Genomic DNA, 18,086 nt, shown 5'->3' with positions numbered 1-18,086 from the left:
CAATTATTTATTTTTACCAGTGAAACCAATATAACATTTCAACATTCACAAATATACATTTCTGACATTCAAAAACAAAACAAAAACAAATCAGTGACCAATATAGCCACCTTTCTTTGCAAGGACACTCAAAAGCCTGCCATCCATGGATTCTGTCAGTGTTTTGATCTGTTCACCATCAACATTGCGTGCAGCAGCAACCACAGCCTCCCAGACACTGTTCAGAGAGGTGTACTGTTTTCCCTCCTTGTAAATCTCACATTTGATGATGGACCACAGGTTCTCAATGGGGTTCAGATCAGGTGAACAAGGAGGCCATGTCATTAGATTTTCTTCTTTTATACCCTTTCTTGCCAGCCACACTGTGGAGTACTTGGACGCGTGTGATGGAGCATTGTCCTGCATGAAAATCATGTTTTTCTTGAAGGATGCAGACTTCTTCCTGTACCACTGCTTGAAGAAGGTGTCTTCCAGAAACTGGCAGTAGGACTGGGAGTTGAGCTTGACTCCATCCTCAACCCGAAAAGGCCCCACAAGCTCATCTTTGATGATACCAGCTCAAACCAGTACTCCACCTCCACCTTGCTGGCGTCTGAGTCGGACTGGAGCTCTCTGCCCTTTACCAATCCAGCCACGGGCCCATCCATCTGGCCCATTAAGACTCACTCTCATTTCATCAGTCCATAAAACCTTAGAAAAATCAGTCCTGAGATATTTCTTGGCCCAGTCTTGACGTTTCAGCTTGTGTGTCTTGTTCAGCCTTTCTTACCTTGGCCATGTCTCTGAGTATTGCACACCTTGTGCTTTTGGGCACTCCAGTGATGTTGCAGCTCTGAAATATGGCCAAACTGGTGGCAAGTGGCATCTTGGCAGCTGCACGCTTGACTTTTCTCAGTTCATGGGCAGTTATTTTGCGCCTTGGTTTTTCCACACGCTTCTTGCGACCCTGTTGACTATTTTGAATGAAACGCTTGATTGTTCGATGATCACGCTTCAGAAGCTTTGCAATTTTAAGAGTGCTGCATCCCTCTGCAAGATATCTCACTATTTTTTACTTTTCTGAGCCTGTCAAGTCCTTCTTTTGACCCATTTTGCCAAAGGAAAGGAAGTTGCCTAATAATTATGCACACCTGATATAGGGTGTTGATGTCATTAGACCACACCCCTTCTCATTACAGAGATGCACATCACCTAATATGCTTAATTGGTAGTAGGCTTTCGAGCCTATACAGCTTGGAGTAAGACAACATGCATAAAGAGGATGATGTGGTCAAAATACTCATTTGCCTAATAATTCTGCACTCCCTGTATTATTGCAATTGCAGTTAGATGTTGGGGAGGATTTGGGAATGTGTTAGTGTAGTTAGAACCGTATTAGTGTGTTGTCATAGTGTGTTTACGTATATTGCTGTGTGCTGCTATAAATATATATATCTATTCCATTGATATATATATATATATATATATATATATATATATATAAAATTATAAGCAAATATTAGACTGTTACATATAGTGTGTTAATAAATACCTTTTATTTAAGCACAGTGTGTAGTCTTTTGTTGTAGTAGGTGCCGCAGCAATAGCCGTAGTGTAGTTCAGTGGAGTGTATAGGTAACAGAGGTAGTTAGCTACTTAACATAGTTAACCTATCTAGGCTTATATATTATGCTTTAGGCATAAATAGGCGGAGTCATCACTAGACGATTCGCGCCTATTTATGAATATTAATTATTGAGATTTGCATAAATCCAATAATTAATATCCCCTTTAACAGTAGACACAAGTGGATTGAAAAAACAAAACAAAAAAAAACACGATTTGCTGTAGTCATATATACGTAGAGATATCCACAGATGTACACGTGTATAAATACGTCTCCTCAAAGTAATGATTTTAAGTTAATAATAATTTAATAAGTCAATACTCATGTATAAAAAATATACTATATATCCATACAAGGCCATAGATATTTGCATAAAGTGCATTCTAAAGTGCAACCTGTATAAAGTGACTCTAAAATATATATATACCACCACAAGTGGAGTTTGATGTCAGAAAAGGAGATCAGATAAATCACCCAGCAAAATCTTTTCTTACACAGAAAGCAGGGATAGGCTGCTTACAAAGGAGAGAAAGAATATACGTGTGTAAATATATACACACACACACACACACACACTCAGTTTTCAGGTTATTTCTTTATTAGTTCAATAGTCTCATTTAGACCACCGGGAGAGAAGGTATTTCATTGGAATATCCAGAATGATTCTGTATCTTTTGATTCTAGATGGAGTGGACTCAGAGATATGTTCAAGAAGGATTAAACGCAGGCACTCTGGATCGTTATAGTGCGCCTGAGAGAAGACTCAGGACACACTATGTGTGAAAAGGCCCTTTCTAATATTATACCGGTGTTTATTAAGCCTGGTCTCATAGGCGGAATAACGTGACCAATGTATTGGATAGTACATGTACATGACAGTAAATAAATTACAAAACTGTTCCCACAATTTAGATGACTGCGAATTTTAAATGTTTCCCTAGTAGAGACTGAGGAAAATGTGTCCACGGCATCTGAGATACTATTACAGCAGACGCACGATGGACTGCGACACTTGTAACATCCTATAGGTCCACCTGCAGGTGGAAAGGATGAATCACATGTAGATCTTAATGCAGAAGAAGCCAAAGGGTCCTTCAAATTTTGTAATCTCCTGAATATAATTCCAGGCGTATTGGGTAAGGTCAGCTCTATACACAAAATCCCGGTGACTGGTTCCCTTTAATAACATACACCACTGGCCTGAGAGAAATATCGCCACCAAGGAGCCAGATGCTCATTCCGAATTGCCTCCTAAATCTACTCCCACAGCACCATTGAGGCCCATGCTTAAATGTACTAATGGTGGTGCTAGACTCCTCCCCAGGTTTGGAGCAAGGCATTCCTCCAATGGATCTAGAACTATAGTCAACATATATAGACATAGAATCCATCCACGAGACAAACCGAGATCTTCGGTTTTGTCTCGAGGTACTACCTGTTTGGGTCCCACTAAACATAAGAGTCTACCCATGAGGACTGAGCATTAGATTTTACCTATAAGGACTGACAGCCCACAAATTGATACAACCAATCATTGGAATAGTACTTTGTCCGTCCATGGGAGCCCTAGCATACCATAAACCTGTAAAGGGATTAATCCCACCGGGGACAACATTGGAGATACCCTTGCCCACTGGCCCCTCTCGAACCACAACTGGACATTCGCGACCAATCATTACTATACCATCTATTGATTCTAGTGGTACAGTGGACTTACTTTTTTCTGATGATTCTATTAATATCACAGTACATGAGAACACTTGTTTCGGATATTGATTGTACCATTGTAGATATAACAAATTCTGGATCCACAGTCAGTGACTCTCAGTTTGATTTAGGCAATATAATCCCCCCCCCCCCCCCCAATTATTAAAAAACCAATGGCTGCTTGTATAGCAGGAATTCAACCGTGTCCACAGTGGATGATGTATCTTCGTGCATATCCGCTTTGTCTAATACTAGCAGCTCATCTTCATCGGTTTTTGCAGCCTCCCGGGGGGATGCAGCTGTGCCCCCATCCTCCATTCCCCCAGTAAATGCAATATCAGCTGTACCACTCCCACCTGTGTACCCACAGTTCTGCCCTCTCTTCATCCCTGTGACCTCCTGTCCTCTCACCGTTTAAAAAAAAAAGGCAGAGGAAGCATGTCAGATCTAAGCATGACCTCCAAAAATCTGTCCTCCTCTACCCTAAATCCTTATGAAATATCAGTTCTACAGAAATCAGTTCCATTTTGTGATCACTATCTATCATTTTTGCAGTTGTAATAGGTGATAATAGAAGTAAAGCCAGTAAACGTGTTTGTCTCATGCGCTACTACATGTAACCATTTGCGGAGTAGTCTCCTCAGAAGTGAGGGCTAGGAAAGATGTTGATTTGCGGAAGGTAATCCATGGAGTCCAGAGGGACACTAATTTATTGTGTGAGTGTTGAGTCATTGCAACTATTTCCTCAAGTCCGCTGATTTGGTCTACTTTACGTAGCCATTGAGGTAATGTGGGGCATGCAGAGATTCTCCATAACGGCGGGATAAGGAGTTTCGCAGCTGCTAAGAAGAATGAAAGAAGGGACTTACTTTTCCATTCTGCAACACTCTTGATTCCAGCACAAGAAAATTAGGGTGGGCGAAGGTATTGTGCTTAAGAAGCAAAAGATGTTGATGCTCTCCAGAACCGAGGTCCAGAATGGCGCTAGTTTAGAGCATGACCACCAGATGTGTAAGTATGTCCCTCTTTCCAAGTTACACCTCCAGCAAATGTCTGGGATGGATGGGTACCAAATATTAGTTTTGACTGGGGTTATGTATCAACGAGATAATATTTTATACAAGTTTTTTTGCATTCGTATGCATGAAGATGGTCCGTGGGAACATTTATATATAGCAGAAATTGTATCGATGATAATTCTATTTCCAAATCTCTTTCCCACAGGCCCAAAAATGCTTGTTTATTCAGAACATCTCTAGTAAGGAGAAGAGTATACAGTTACGATACTTTAGTAGGGGTGTTGAGCTGAGCTATGAGGGTTTCAAATTTTGTTAAGTGTCTATCTAATGTAAAAAAATAAAAAATAAATATAAATAATAATAATTTGTTGATGGATCATGTGATGAACCATGTGATGAGCACAGTGACGACATTGTCCGTCACATGAACCATCACCATGGTGATGGATCATGTGATAGACCATGTGATGAGCGCAGTGATGTCACCACAGGTCCTTTTTCTCCTGCACAGCAAAGAAGAAGAAAGAAGAGAACCCGGACTGCGTGAACAAGTGGATTAAGGCGAGTTAAATTATTTTTTTATTTTTAACCCCTCCAGCCCTACTTTACTAAGCATTCTGTATTAAGAATGCTATTATTTTCCCTTATAATCATGTTATAAGGGAAATAATAATGATCGGGTCCCCATCCCGATCATCTCCTAGCAACCATGCGTGAAAATCGCACCGCATCCGCACTTGCTTGCGATTTTCACGCAGCCTCATTCACTTTTATGGGGCCTGCGTTGCGTGAAAAACGCACAAAATAGAGCATGCTGCGATTTTCACACAACGCACAAGTGATGTGTGAAAATCACCGCTCATGTGGACAGCCCCATAAAAATGAATGGGTCCGGATTCAGTGCGGGTGCAATGCGTTCACCTCACGCATTGCACCCACGCGGAAATCTCGCCCGTGTGAAAGAGGCCTAAGAGTCCAGGTCCATTGACTGAGTTTCAATGTAGATTTTTGACCACTTTCAACATAGCACACAAGGGGGATACTATGTAAATACGGGCCCATTCTACTTGAGGATACAGTCCTAAAAAATAAGTTACCCAATACACCTGGAATTATATTCGGGAGATCACAAAACTTGAAGGGCCTTTTGGCTCCTTCTGCATTGAGATCTACATGTGATTCATCCTTTCCACCTGCAGGTGGACCTATAGGATGTTACAAGTGTCGCAGTCCATCGTGCGTCTGCTGTAATAGTATCTCAGATGGCGTGGACACATTTTCCTCAGTCTCTACTAGGGAAACATTTAAAATTCGCAGTCATCTAAATTGTGGGAGCAGTTTTGTAATTTATTTACTGTCATGTACATGTACTATCCAATACATTGGTCACGCTATCCCGCCTATGAGAACCAGGCTGAATAAACACCATTAGAAAGGGCCTGTTCACACATAGTGTGTCCTGAGACTTCTCCCAGGCGCACAATAACGATCCAGAGTGCCTGCGTTTAATCCTTCTTGAACATATCTCTGAATCCACTCCATCTAGATTCAAAAGATAGAGAATCATTCTGGATATTCCAATGAAATACCTTATCTCCCGGTGGTCTAAATGAGACTATTAACTAATAAAGAAATAACCTGAAAACTGACTTTTGAACTGAAAACTCAGTTTATATATACACATTTACACACACATATATATTCTCTTTCTCTCCTTTGTAGGCAGCCTATCCCTGCTTTCTGTGTAAGAATAGATTTCACTGGGTGATTTATCTGATCTCCTTTTCTGACAGGTTAAACTCCACTTGTGGTGGTATATATATATTTTAGAGTCACTTTATACAGGTTGCACTTTAGAATGCACTTTATGCAAATATCTATGGCCTTGTATGGATATATAGTATATTTTAAATACATTAGTACTGACTTATTAAGCCTAGATTTGCAATTATTACTTGGAGGAGCATGTGCTTATGCGTAGATTCATACGTGTATATTTATACACTTGTGGATATCTGTTGCTATATGAATTGTATTATACCAAATCATGTTTCTTTTTTATTTTGTTTCAATCCACTTGTGTCCACTCCTTGTATTTTGGATGTTTTTTGTATTCTGAAGATTAGCTTAATTGCTGCCTGCTGTGGTTAGCTCTATTTATATGTGTGCATTTCCTTCTGATTCTTCAGCCTGATGAAGGTGGCGGCCTGCCATTGAAACGCATAGCTAGGTTTTTATTTATATTGTTGTACGTATGTTTTTTAATAAACAATTTTATAGGTAGCAGAGCAGCGCACTTTTGTTTTGTTTTTTCTGCTCCGCGTTGAGCAAATGTATGCATTCCGGACTCCACCTGCAGGACCCCCGCAAACAGGCACAGCAGCCTGACCTATCTTTTTAATAAAAGAGACCATGCTAGTCCCTAGTGCCGTGCCTGGATTTGCACAACATGATTTGGTAAAGTATTCTCACCCAGAGCCCTTATCTGGGAATCTCTAGGTACTTCACAAGGGAGTGCAGCCTATTGTTTTGATTTAGCAGTAATGTAACACTGGCACACTCCACAGCCCAAGTCCTGGTGCAATAAATAAGGGTGGCCCATGATGAACACAGCAAATTGCTAAATCTTCACAAGCAGATAAAGCCTAACCTAAACCTTCATAGCTTTGCAGATACCCAAGACCTTTGGCAGTTGATTCATGGTAAATGCACTTCACTCTCCTAAAGATGCCTTACAGGAGACAAGGAAGGACACCACTAGGTTTTAAGAAGTATAACCTAATGGAGTGAGTGTTATCTGCAGGTGAGTGCTACGATCTTTTACCACTGTGGAAAAATAAAATGGACTGACCACTTTATTGGGATAGTCTAATAATATCCTTCAACCCAATGATATTAGACCTATGAACACAATCACTGCAGTGCACCACTTACCTCCAAAAGCTTAGTGTCTGGTGTATATTTGTCCTTCCAGTGATCCACAAACACAAAGTCCAGTGTGTCCACTTCATATTTCTTCTTCAGCTGGGGGATAATATCTTGGGTATTTCCCTCTAATATTTGCACCTGAAAAAAATATGCATGACATTATATATAGATGAGAGAGTTCTTCTAAAGGCAGAATGCAGCTGACAAGCAGTATGAAATACATCAGTGAGACATCGATTTTGCTAAACAAGTAAGCCACCAAATAAAAAATAAAAAAAGTCAGAATGAGTCCCCCACTGCTCTTGTTCTGATGCTTCCCATCAGCCGATGTGTGTTGAGAGGCAGCAAGATGCAGAGACCACCAGTCAGATGCTATGAGGTGGAATTTTTTTCTTCCCTATTTTCCTGGAGCCATTTTATTTTTCCGTTAACTTATCCATATAAGGGCTTGTTTTTTTATATGTCTAAATACATCACCATATGTTTTTTATATGTCTAAATACATCACCATATTCTGAACCCCATAACTTTTTTTATAGTTACATATATCTACTGAGCTGTGTGGGGGCTCATTTTTTGTGGGACGATCTTGTAGTTTTTATTTATACTATTTCAGAGTGTGTGCCACTTTTTCATCACATTTTATAATTTTTTGGGAGTCATAGAAGCAATGAAAAAATAGCAAATCGGCAAATGGCAAACGCCATTCGCCGTATTGTAAAAATATTTTTATATTTTAATAGTATGGGAGTTTTTTGGATGTGGTGATGCCCATGATGTTTATATATTTTTTTTTTATTATTATTCATGTATTTATTTTTTATCCTAACTAAAGGGGGTGATTAAAATTTTTAAAATATTTTTACATACATACATTTTTACACACACATATATATATATATATATTTTTTTTTTACTTTTTGTCTTTTTGCAGTCAGTGTAGGAGGCTACCACATTCACAATTTTTTTTTTTATATATTACCACACTCCATACAGGAGCATGGTAATATATGAATTGCTAATTTCTTATGTTGCCCAGCAGGTGGCAGGCCAACATAAGAAATCAGCAATTCACATGAGACCCAGCGTATTAAAGTGAATTGCTGGCATCCCCACCGGCTGCACTGGGATGCAGGTAATAACCCGGAAGTGTGTGCGTGTTTTTCACTGTTTAAATGCTGGGATTACACTTGATCACAGCATCTAAAGGCTGTAACGACTGATCGGCATTATTGCCAGTCACGGTCATTAGCTGCGGGCCTCTGCTGTTTTGAAAGAGAAGAGCCCCGCTGGCCATGAAGACCACTACACGTGCGAGTAGGCACCATGTTTACACATCGCTCCAGCGCAGTTAGTGTATGGCACTGAAAGGGTTAAATAAAGCAGCACCTCATTTGCTGAGAGTTGTTTTGGGTGACTGCCCCTCATCAGTGCAGAGCAGAAAGTACTGGCTTAACTGGGTGAGAGAAGTCAGGATTTGGGGGGTACTATCTTTCTTTGGGGAGAGAGCACCTTAGTTGGCATGAGGAGACTTATAGGCCATACATACTCCTCTGTAATATCTCTCCAGAGGAGCATGTACGGCCTATAAGTCTCCTCACGCCAACTAAGGTGCTCTCTCCCCAAGGCGAGATAGTACCCACCAAAATAAGAAATCATGCTCACTTTTCTAGAATTATTACAAATTTGACGAGAGGAGAAGTCAGTTATGAACATCACAGAGCATTTTTGCATTGCATATGTATGTCTTTGGTATTTTTAACAAAATGCAGCATGCATCAGGTATGACACTTTTTTCTTAAATTCTTTTTATAAAGAAAAACGCTTAATAAAATACATAAAATGAGTAAAAAAAAACCAAAAAAAAACCTGTAAAAACACTAAAATAAAAGGTCATAAAAACAGTGTGAAGGCTTCCTTCACAGTTTTTTTAATGGCCCTTTATTTTTGGTTGTATAAACCACCATGCAATTTCACTTTCTTTTTCGACCTTTTCTCATTTTTTTTTCTCATTTTTTGAGCCAGTGGCACTGTAATTTGGGCAAACTTCTGATGTCATAGGGACATATCAAAAGTTTTAATCTTTTGGATCCAAGCGCTAAGACCCCCACTGATTGCTACAAGGAGAAGAGAGAAGCGTGCACATACTGCTTTCTCTCCCCTTGTTGCAGGAGACAGAATCAAGATGGGCTCATACACTCTCCATTGAGTCTGTCTCGCTTCTTGTCTGCTACAGTATGGAAAGACAGCGTGCTACGTGAGCATTTCTCTCTCCTCAATCTAGCAATTCGCTATTGTCTCAGTGCTTGAACCACCATCTCAAAATACTTTAATGTGTAACTGCCATTCTATTTTTATTATTATAATATATAAGGACAGTGATGCTGACCATTTCTGTAATATACTTTAATTACTGAAATTGTCAATTTCTATAAAAAAATAGCTCTCAAGTGGCCCATCTTGAGCCTTAGCAACGCTCATCTGTCTTCTGTTTACATAACACAGTCAGTGTGGAGCATGTCTCTACAGTTATGTAAGGGGACTACGGCTACGGGGGAGCTAAGGCTCAAAATGGGCCACTTTAGAGCTATTTTTCTAATAGAAATGTACAATTTAATTAATTAAAGTATATTATAGAAACGGTCAGCATCACTGCCCCTATACAGTACACAAATAAAAATAGAATTGCAGTTACACTTTAACCACTTCAGCCCCGCTAGGTGAAACCCCCTTCATGACCAGAGCACTTTTTACACTTCGGCACTACACTCCTTTCACCGTTTATCGCTCGGTCATGCAACTTACCACCCAAATGAATTTTACCTCCTTTTCTTCTCACTAATGGAGCTTTCATATGGTGGTATTTTATTGCTGCTGACATTTTTACTTTTTTTGTTATTAATCAAAATGTAACGATTTTTTTGCAAAAAAATGACATTTTTCACTTTCAGCTGTAAAATTTTGCAAAAAAAACGACATCCATATATAAATTTTTGGCCAAATTTATTGTTCTACATGTCTTTGATAAAAAAAAAATGTTTGGGCAAAAAAAAAAATGGTTTGGGTAAAAGTTATAGCATTTACAAACTATGGTACAAAAATGTGAATTTCCGCTTTTTGAAACAGCTCTGACTTTCTGAGCACCTGTCATGTTTCCTGAGGTTCTACAATGCCCAAACAGTAGAAAACCCCCACAAATGACCCCATTTCGGAAAGTAGACACCCTAAGGTATTCGCTGATGGGCATAGTGAGTTCATAGAACTTTTTATTTTTTGTCACAAGTTAGCGGAAAATGATGATGATTTTATTTTTTTTATTTTTTCTTACAAAGTCTCATATTCCACTAACTTGCGACAAAAAATAAAAAATTCTAGGAACTCACCATGCCCCTCACAGAATACCTTGGGGTGTCTTCTTTCCAAAATGGGGTCACTTGTGGGGTAGTTATACTGCCCTGGCAATTTAGGGGCCCAAATGTGTGAGAAGAACTTTGCAATCAAAATGTGTAAAAAATGACCGGTGAAATCCAAAAGGTGCACTTTGGAATATGTGCCCCTTTGCCCACCTTGGCAGCAAAAAAGTGTGACACATCTGGTATCGCCGTACTCAGGAGAAGTTGGGGGAATGTGTTTTGGGGTGTCATTTTACATATACCCATGCTGGGTGAGAAAAATATCTTGGTCAAATGCCAACTTTGTATAAAAAAATTGGAAAAGTTGTCTTTTGCCAAGATATTTCTCTCATCCAGCATGGGTATATGTAAAATGACACCTCAAAACACATTCCCCAACTTCTCCTGAGTACGGCGATACCAGATGTGTCACACTTTTTTGCTGCCAAGGTGGGCAAAGGGGCACATATTCCAAAGTGCACCTTTCAGATTTTGCAGGCCATTTTTTACACATTTTGATTGCAAGGTACTTCTCACACATTTGGGCCCCTAAATTGCCAGGGCAGTATAACTACGCCACAAGTGACCCCATTTTGGAAAGAAGACACCCCAAGGTATTCCGTAAGGGGCATGGCGAGTTCCTAGAATTTTTTATTTTTTGTCACAAGTTAGCGGAAAATGATAATTATTTTTTTTTTTCTCTTTTTTCCTTACAAAGTCTCATATTCCACTAACTTGCGACAAAAAAAAAAAAATTCTAGGAACTCGCCATGCCCCTCACGGAATACCTTGGGGTGTCTTCTTTCCAAAATGGGGTCACTTGTGGCGTAGTTATACTGCCCTGGCAATTTAGGGGCCCATATGTGTGAGAAGTAGTTTGCAATCAAAATGTGTAAAAAATGGCCTGCAAAATCCGAAAGGTGCACTTTGGAATATGTGCCCCTTTGCCCACCTTGGCTGCAAAAAAGTGTCACACATGTGGTATCGCCGTACTCAGGAGAAGTTGGGCAATGTGTTTTGGGGGGTCATTTTACATATACCCATGCTGGGTGAGAGAAATATCTTGGCAAAAGACAACTTTTCCCATTTTTTTATACAAAGTTGGCATTTGACCAAGATATTTTTCTCACCCAGCATGGGTATATGTAAAATGACACCCCAAAACACATTCCCCAACTTCTCCTGAGTACGGCGATACCACATGTGTGACACTTTTTTGCAGCCTAGATGCGCAAAGGGGCCCAAATTCCTTTTAGGAGGGCATTTTTAGACATTTGGATCCCAGACTTCTTCTCACACTTTCGGGCCCCTAAAAAGCCAGGGCAGTATAAATACCCCACATGTGACCCCACTTTGAAAGAAGACACCCCAAGGTATTCAATGAGGGGCATGGCGAGTTCCTAGAATTATTATTTTTTTTGCATAAGTTAGCGGATATTGATTTTTTTTTGTTTTTTTCTCACAAAGTCTCACTTTCCGCTAACTTAGGACAAAAATTTCAATCTTTCATGGACTCAATATGCCCCTCACGGAATACCTTGGGGTGTCTTCTTTCCGAAATGGGGTCACATGTGGGGTATTTATACTGCCCTGGCTTTTTAGGGGCCCTAAAGCGTGAGAAGAAGTCTGGAATATAAATGTCTAAAAATGTTTACGCATTTGGATTCCGTGAGGGGTATGGTGCATCCATGTGAGATTTTATTTTTTGACACAAGTTAGTAGAATATGAGACTTTGTAAGAAAAAACAAAAACAAAAACAAACAAAAAATTTCCGCTAACTTGTGCCAAAAAAAAATGTCTGAATGGAGCCTTACAGGGGGAGTGATCAATGACAGGGGGGTGATCAATGACAGGGGGGTGATCAATGACAGGGGGGTGATCAATGACAGGGGGGTGATCACCCGTATAGACTCCCTGATCACCCCCCTGTCATTGATCACCCCCCTGTAAGGCTCCATTCAGACGTCCGTATAATTTTTACGGATCCATGGATCGGATCCGCAAAACACATGCGGACGTCTGTATGGAACCTTACAGGGGGGTTATCAATGACAGGGGGTGATCAGGGTGATCACCCCCCTGTCACTGATCACCCCCCCTGTAAGGCTCCATTCAGACATCCGCATGATTTTTTACGGATCCATGGATACATGGATCGGATCCACAAAACACATGCGGACGTCTGAATGGAGCCTTACAGGGGGGTTATCAATGACAGGGGGTGATCAGGGTGATCACCCCCCTGTCACTGATCACCCCCCCTGTAAGGCTCCATTCAGACATCCGCATGATTTTTTACGGATCCATGGATACATGGATCGGATCCACAAAACACATGCGGACGTCTGAATGGAGCCTTACAGGGGGGTTATCAATGACAGGGGGTGATCAGGGAGTGTATATGGGTGATCACCCGCCTGTCATTGATCACCCCCTGTAAGGCTCCATTCAGACGTCCGCATGTGTTTTGCGGATCCGAACCATGTATCCATGGATCCGTAAAAATCATGCGGACGTCTGAATGGAGCCTTACAGGGGGGTGATCAATGACAGGGGGGTGATCAATGACAGGGGGTGATCAGGGAGTGTATATGGGTGATCACCCGCCTGTCATTGATCACCCCCCTGTAAGGCTCCATACAGACGTCCGTATGCTTTTTGCAGATCCGATCCATGTATCCGTGGATCCGTAAAAATCATACGGACGTCTGAACGGAGCCTGACAGGGGGGTGATCAATGACAGGGGGGTGATCAGGGAGTTTATATGGGGTGATCAGGGGTTTATAAGGGGTTAATAAGTGACGGGGGGGGGGGGGGGGTGTAGTGTAGTGTGGTGTTTGGTGCGACTGTACTGAGCTACCTGAGTCCTCTGGTGGTCGATCCTAACAAAAGGGACCACCAGAGGACCAGGTAGGAGGTATATAAGACGCTGTTATGAAAACAGCGTCTAATATACCTGTTAGGGGTTAAAAAATTCGGATCTCCAGCCTGCCAGCGAGCGATCGCCGCTGGCAGGCTGGAGATCCACTCGCTTACCTTCCGTTCCTGTGAGCGCGCGCGCGCCTGTGTGCGCGCGTTCACAGGAAATCTCGGCTCTCGCGGGAGGACGCGTATATGCGTCCACCCAGAAGAGCAGGACCGCCGGCAGGACGCAATCCTGCGTACGGCGGTCCTGAGGTGGTTAAGTAGCTTTCTACAGTACTATACAGTAAATTAGGATTAGTTAGTATAGGTGGACTTAGCTTTGGGTGTCAATGAAAAAGAAAACTTGGAACAAGACAGTTTAGTTTACTGATGCATTATTAGGGTACTTTCACACTTGCGTTGTTGGATTCCGGCAGGCAGTTTCGGCGACGGAACTGACTGACGAATCCAGAAATCCGTATGCAAACGGATAGCATTTGTAGACGGATCCGGATCCGTCTCACAAATGCATTGCAATACCGTATTCGTCTCTCTGGCGTCATCTGGAAAATTGGATACAGCATTTATTTTTTTCCCATTTTTAAAAAGGTCTGCGCATGCGCAGACTGGAAAACCTGATCCGTTTTTCCGATGCATTAATGCATTTCAATGGAAAATAATACTAGATCTGGCATTCCGACAAGTGTTCCGGAATTTTGGACGGAGCAAATATTTTCTTTGGACACATACAGTAAGAGTTACTAAACTGAAGACTGATGCATACTGAACGGATTGCTCTCCATGTAGTGTCCTACTAGGTAAATGTGGGCACTACACAAGGGTCAATTGGGCCACGTTGTTCCCCACCTTTTGTGGAACAGGGTCATTGTATTTCATACGGGATTTTGTATTTCATTATAGTGTGTATTTTACTGTTATCTACTGTGCCAGACCTGTTAGGGGTAGTTCCTCCTCCTAGACAGTAGAGGGAGCTAGGGAACCCCCTAGTATATATAGTTAGGCCCAGACAGGAAAGGGGCAGTGCAGTTTAGTCCAGGAGGCTAGTGAGTGCAGTCTAGCCTGCCTGAGTCCCTGAGCAAGAAGGGCTCAGCAGTAAATCCAGGGGAAGAAGTTGCCTCCTGATGTTCCTTTGAAAGTACAGTGCAGAGCCAAGTTGTATCCAGCCAAATAGAGAGCTGAAGGCAGAAGTATATTTCTACAGCAAGGGGATATATACCAGAGGAAGGTTTCCCTACCCAAGGATAAAGCAAGCAATAGGGCATACGGGCCTTGGAGAAAGCCAGAAAGGATCTAAGGAAAATACAGCCTGATCTGTAAGTGTTATTCCCTCTGAGTATCTTACAAGGACTTTGCCTGCCGTTTATATAAAGCCTGCCTGTTACAACCTTTTTCATGTGGTACTAATTAAAGACTGTAAATAGTTGAACTGTTCAGTAAAAGGAAGTTCTGGTTCACTGCAACTTGTGTTCCTCAATTATTCCTACAACAAATAGGTGTGCCACCATTACCGGCACTGGCGTCACGAACTTAAAGGGATCTTGCCACCGGCACACTAAACCTGCAACACCAAGGGCACCTCACCTACCACCCGCCCTGGTTCCGATACACAGAGAGTGCCCCAGAGGATCCATGTGCCAGCCTCTCCATCACTGCTGTACGCCTGCCCAGGGTATATAAAAACTGAGTAACAATAGCAACCCTCGGTCTGTTAACTGCCCGTGATCTCACCATCGCTCACCCTGCAGGGCTGCTTACTGCATCCATTCAGAATGCATTAGGATAAAACTGATCAGTTTTTGTAATGACTGGCAACGCGCACAGGGAGGAAAAAGGGAAAGTCCTGCCCAAGGGAGAGGGAAAGGTGGTGACCCCTAACTCTCCTTGCGGCTGGCACCTGACTGCCCTGACGTCCCTAGACGGGTTCCTCACCCGTGCGGCGATCACGTGCCTAAACCCTGTCTTTCCCTGAAATGAACCCTAGATAATGAACGGGCCGGTGGGATCGCTAGTCCTCACCACTGCACTAAGAGGGAAACACCAGGGAGAGGACAGACAAACACATACAAACACAAACACCCAGGTGGACGACAACAATTGTCCACAAAGGTCCAACAGGGATCCGGAGGGTAGCGTTCTGGATCAACTACCAGAGAACGCAGCAACACAGCTCCAGTAGGTCAGAATAGATGTCCAGGCAGGAAGCACTATATCTGGCAACCAGAGAAGTGTGAGAGGGGAATATAAGGAGGATTGGGAGTGCTGGACAAGGAACAGCTGAGAGAAGGAGCTACGGATCCCTGAGTGAGCCAAAAGGGTTTGCAAAGCAAACCCAGAAAGCTACAATAAGGAAACATCCCTATCTTACATAGAGCGTGCAGCCAACCGCTGCGACCTCCTGACCCCGGGTACAACAGAGTCAGGCGTGGCTCGACACCCTCGTGACAGTACCCCCCTCTCTACGAGGGGCCTCTGGACACTCAGGACCAGGTCTCTCAGGATGAGAGGCATGAAAAATCCGAACCAGCCTGTCGGCGTTTACCTCAGACGCAGGAACCCACATTCTTTCCTCGGGACCGTAACCTCTCCAGTGCACCAGATATTGGAGAGAGCGGCGGACCAGACGAGAATTAATAATTTTGGATATCTGAAATTCTAAATTACCATCCACGACAACAGGAGGGGGTGGCAGCGGTGACGGTTCTAGAGGTGGAACATATTTTTTGAGTAACGACTTATGAAAGACATTATGGATTTTAAAAGTCTGAGGCAACTCCAGGCGAAAAGCCACGGGGTTGATGATGGCTACAATCTTGTACGGACCAATAAACCTAGGACCCAGTTTCCAAGAGGGAACCTTCAATTTGATATTCCTAGTAGATAACCACACATAGTCATTCACTCCTAGGTCCGGACCTGGCGACCGTCTCTTATCAGCCATGCATTTGTATTTACCTCCCATATTTTTCAAGTTAGCTTGCACCTTCTGCCATACCGATGAAAGAGATGACGAAAACCGTTCCTCTTCGGGAACCCCAGAAGACCCCCCCTCTTTGAAAGTACAAAATTGGGGATGAAAACCATATGCACCAAGAAATGGTGACTTGCCAGTGGATTCCTGACGGCGATTATTTATGGCAAACTCAGCTAAGGGTAAATATGACGACCACAACTCTTGGTTTTCAGACACAAAACATCTTAGATATGTCTCCAGGTTTTGGTTGGTACGCTCAGTCTGTCCATTCGACTGAGGATGGAAAGCTGAGGAAAAGGACAAGTGAACCCCCAAACGGGAACAAAAAGCTTTCCAAAATTAAGAAATAAACTGGGTTCCCCGATCCGAAACAACATCGGAGGGGACCCCGTGAAGCTTCACGATCTCCCTGACGAATACCTGAGCAAGAGTTTTAGCATTAGGTAGTGCGGGTAACGCAATGAAGTGTACCATTTTGCTAAACCTGTCCACTACTACCAAAATAACTGTTTTACCCGCAGACAAAGGTAAGTCAGTGATAAAATCCATAGACAGATGTGTCCATGGTCTATTGGGAATGACGAGTGGTAATAGAGACCCTGCAGGACGTGTATGTGAAACTTTTGCGCGCGCACAGGTAGAACAAGAAGACACAAAATCCAATACATCCTGACGCAACCTTGGCCACCAAAAACGACGAGACAATAGCTCCAAGGTTGCTTTACCACCCGGGTGCCCAGCAAGTGCCGAACTATGATGTTCCTTTAATAATTCGAGACGTAGGTTCAACGGTACAAACAATTTCTCTGAGGGGCAAGAGACCGGGGCGTCCCCCTGGGCCTCTAACACCTTCCCCTCCAAAGCAGAGTGTACCGCAGAGACAACCACTCCTCTTTGAAGAATGGGCACCGGATCACTCACATTACCCCCTCTAGGGAAACAACGAGATAGTGCATCAGCCTTGGTATTCTTTGCCCCAGGACGATAGGTAATCACAAAGTTAAACCTGGTAAAAAATAGCGACCACCTAGCCTGTCTAGGGGTGAGACGCTTAGCTGATTCGAGGTACAGCAGATTTTTGTGGTCCGTAAACACAGTGACGGGGTGGACTGCCCCCTCTAAGAAGTGACGCCACTCCACAAACGCAAGTTTAATAGCCAACAGTTCCCTATTGCCAATATCGTAGTTCTGTTCTGCTGCAGATAGTTTTTTAGAAAAGAAAGCACAAGGACGCCATTTGCCAGGAGACGGACCCTGAGACAGTACAGCCCCCACTCCCACCTCTGATGCATCGACTTCAACAATAAAAGGCTGAGAGACATCAGGTTGGACTAGTACAGGTGCTGAGGTAAACCTCTCTTTTAGAGAGGAAAAAACAACTTTAGCGGTGTCAGACCATTTAGAAAAATCAGTCCCCTTCCTAGTCATGTCAGTAAGGGGTTTTACGATCACCGAATAATTTTTAATGAATTTCGCGAAGCCCAAGAACCGTTGTAATGCTTTGAGGTTCTCAGGAAGATCCCAATCTAAAATTGC

The 18,086-nt window shown here is 42.5% G+C and overlaps 1 protein-coding gene across 6 annotated transcripts in view; it reads right to left on the bottom strand.

Annotated features, from left to right (window-relative positions):
• LOC122924470 (catechol O-methyltransferase-like) overlaps positions 1-18,086 on the bottom strand; it is a 150,308-nt gene that overhangs the window by 16,747 nt on the left and 115,475 nt on the right. For all 6 annotated transcript variants that reach the window (XM_044275577.1, XM_044275574.1, XM_044275573.1 and 3 more), the window contains exon 4: positions 7,267-7,398. In XM_044275577.1, the coding sequence (XP_044131512.1) occupies positions 7,267-7,398 (132 nt within the window). The remainder of the gene's footprint in view (positions 1-7,266; positions 7,399-18,086) is intronic.

Source organism: Bufo gargarizans, chromosome 1 (genome assembly GCF_014858855.1).
Source record: "Bufo gargarizans isolate SCDJY-AF-19 chromosome 1, ASM1485885v1, whole genome shotgun sequence".
Taxonomy (NCBI): Eukaryota; Metazoa; Chordata; class Amphibia; order Anura; family Bufonidae; genus Bufo; species Bufo gargarizans.
The sequence above is the reverse complement of the archived record's forward strand: the minus strand, read 5'-3'. Positions and strand labels throughout refer to the sequence as shown.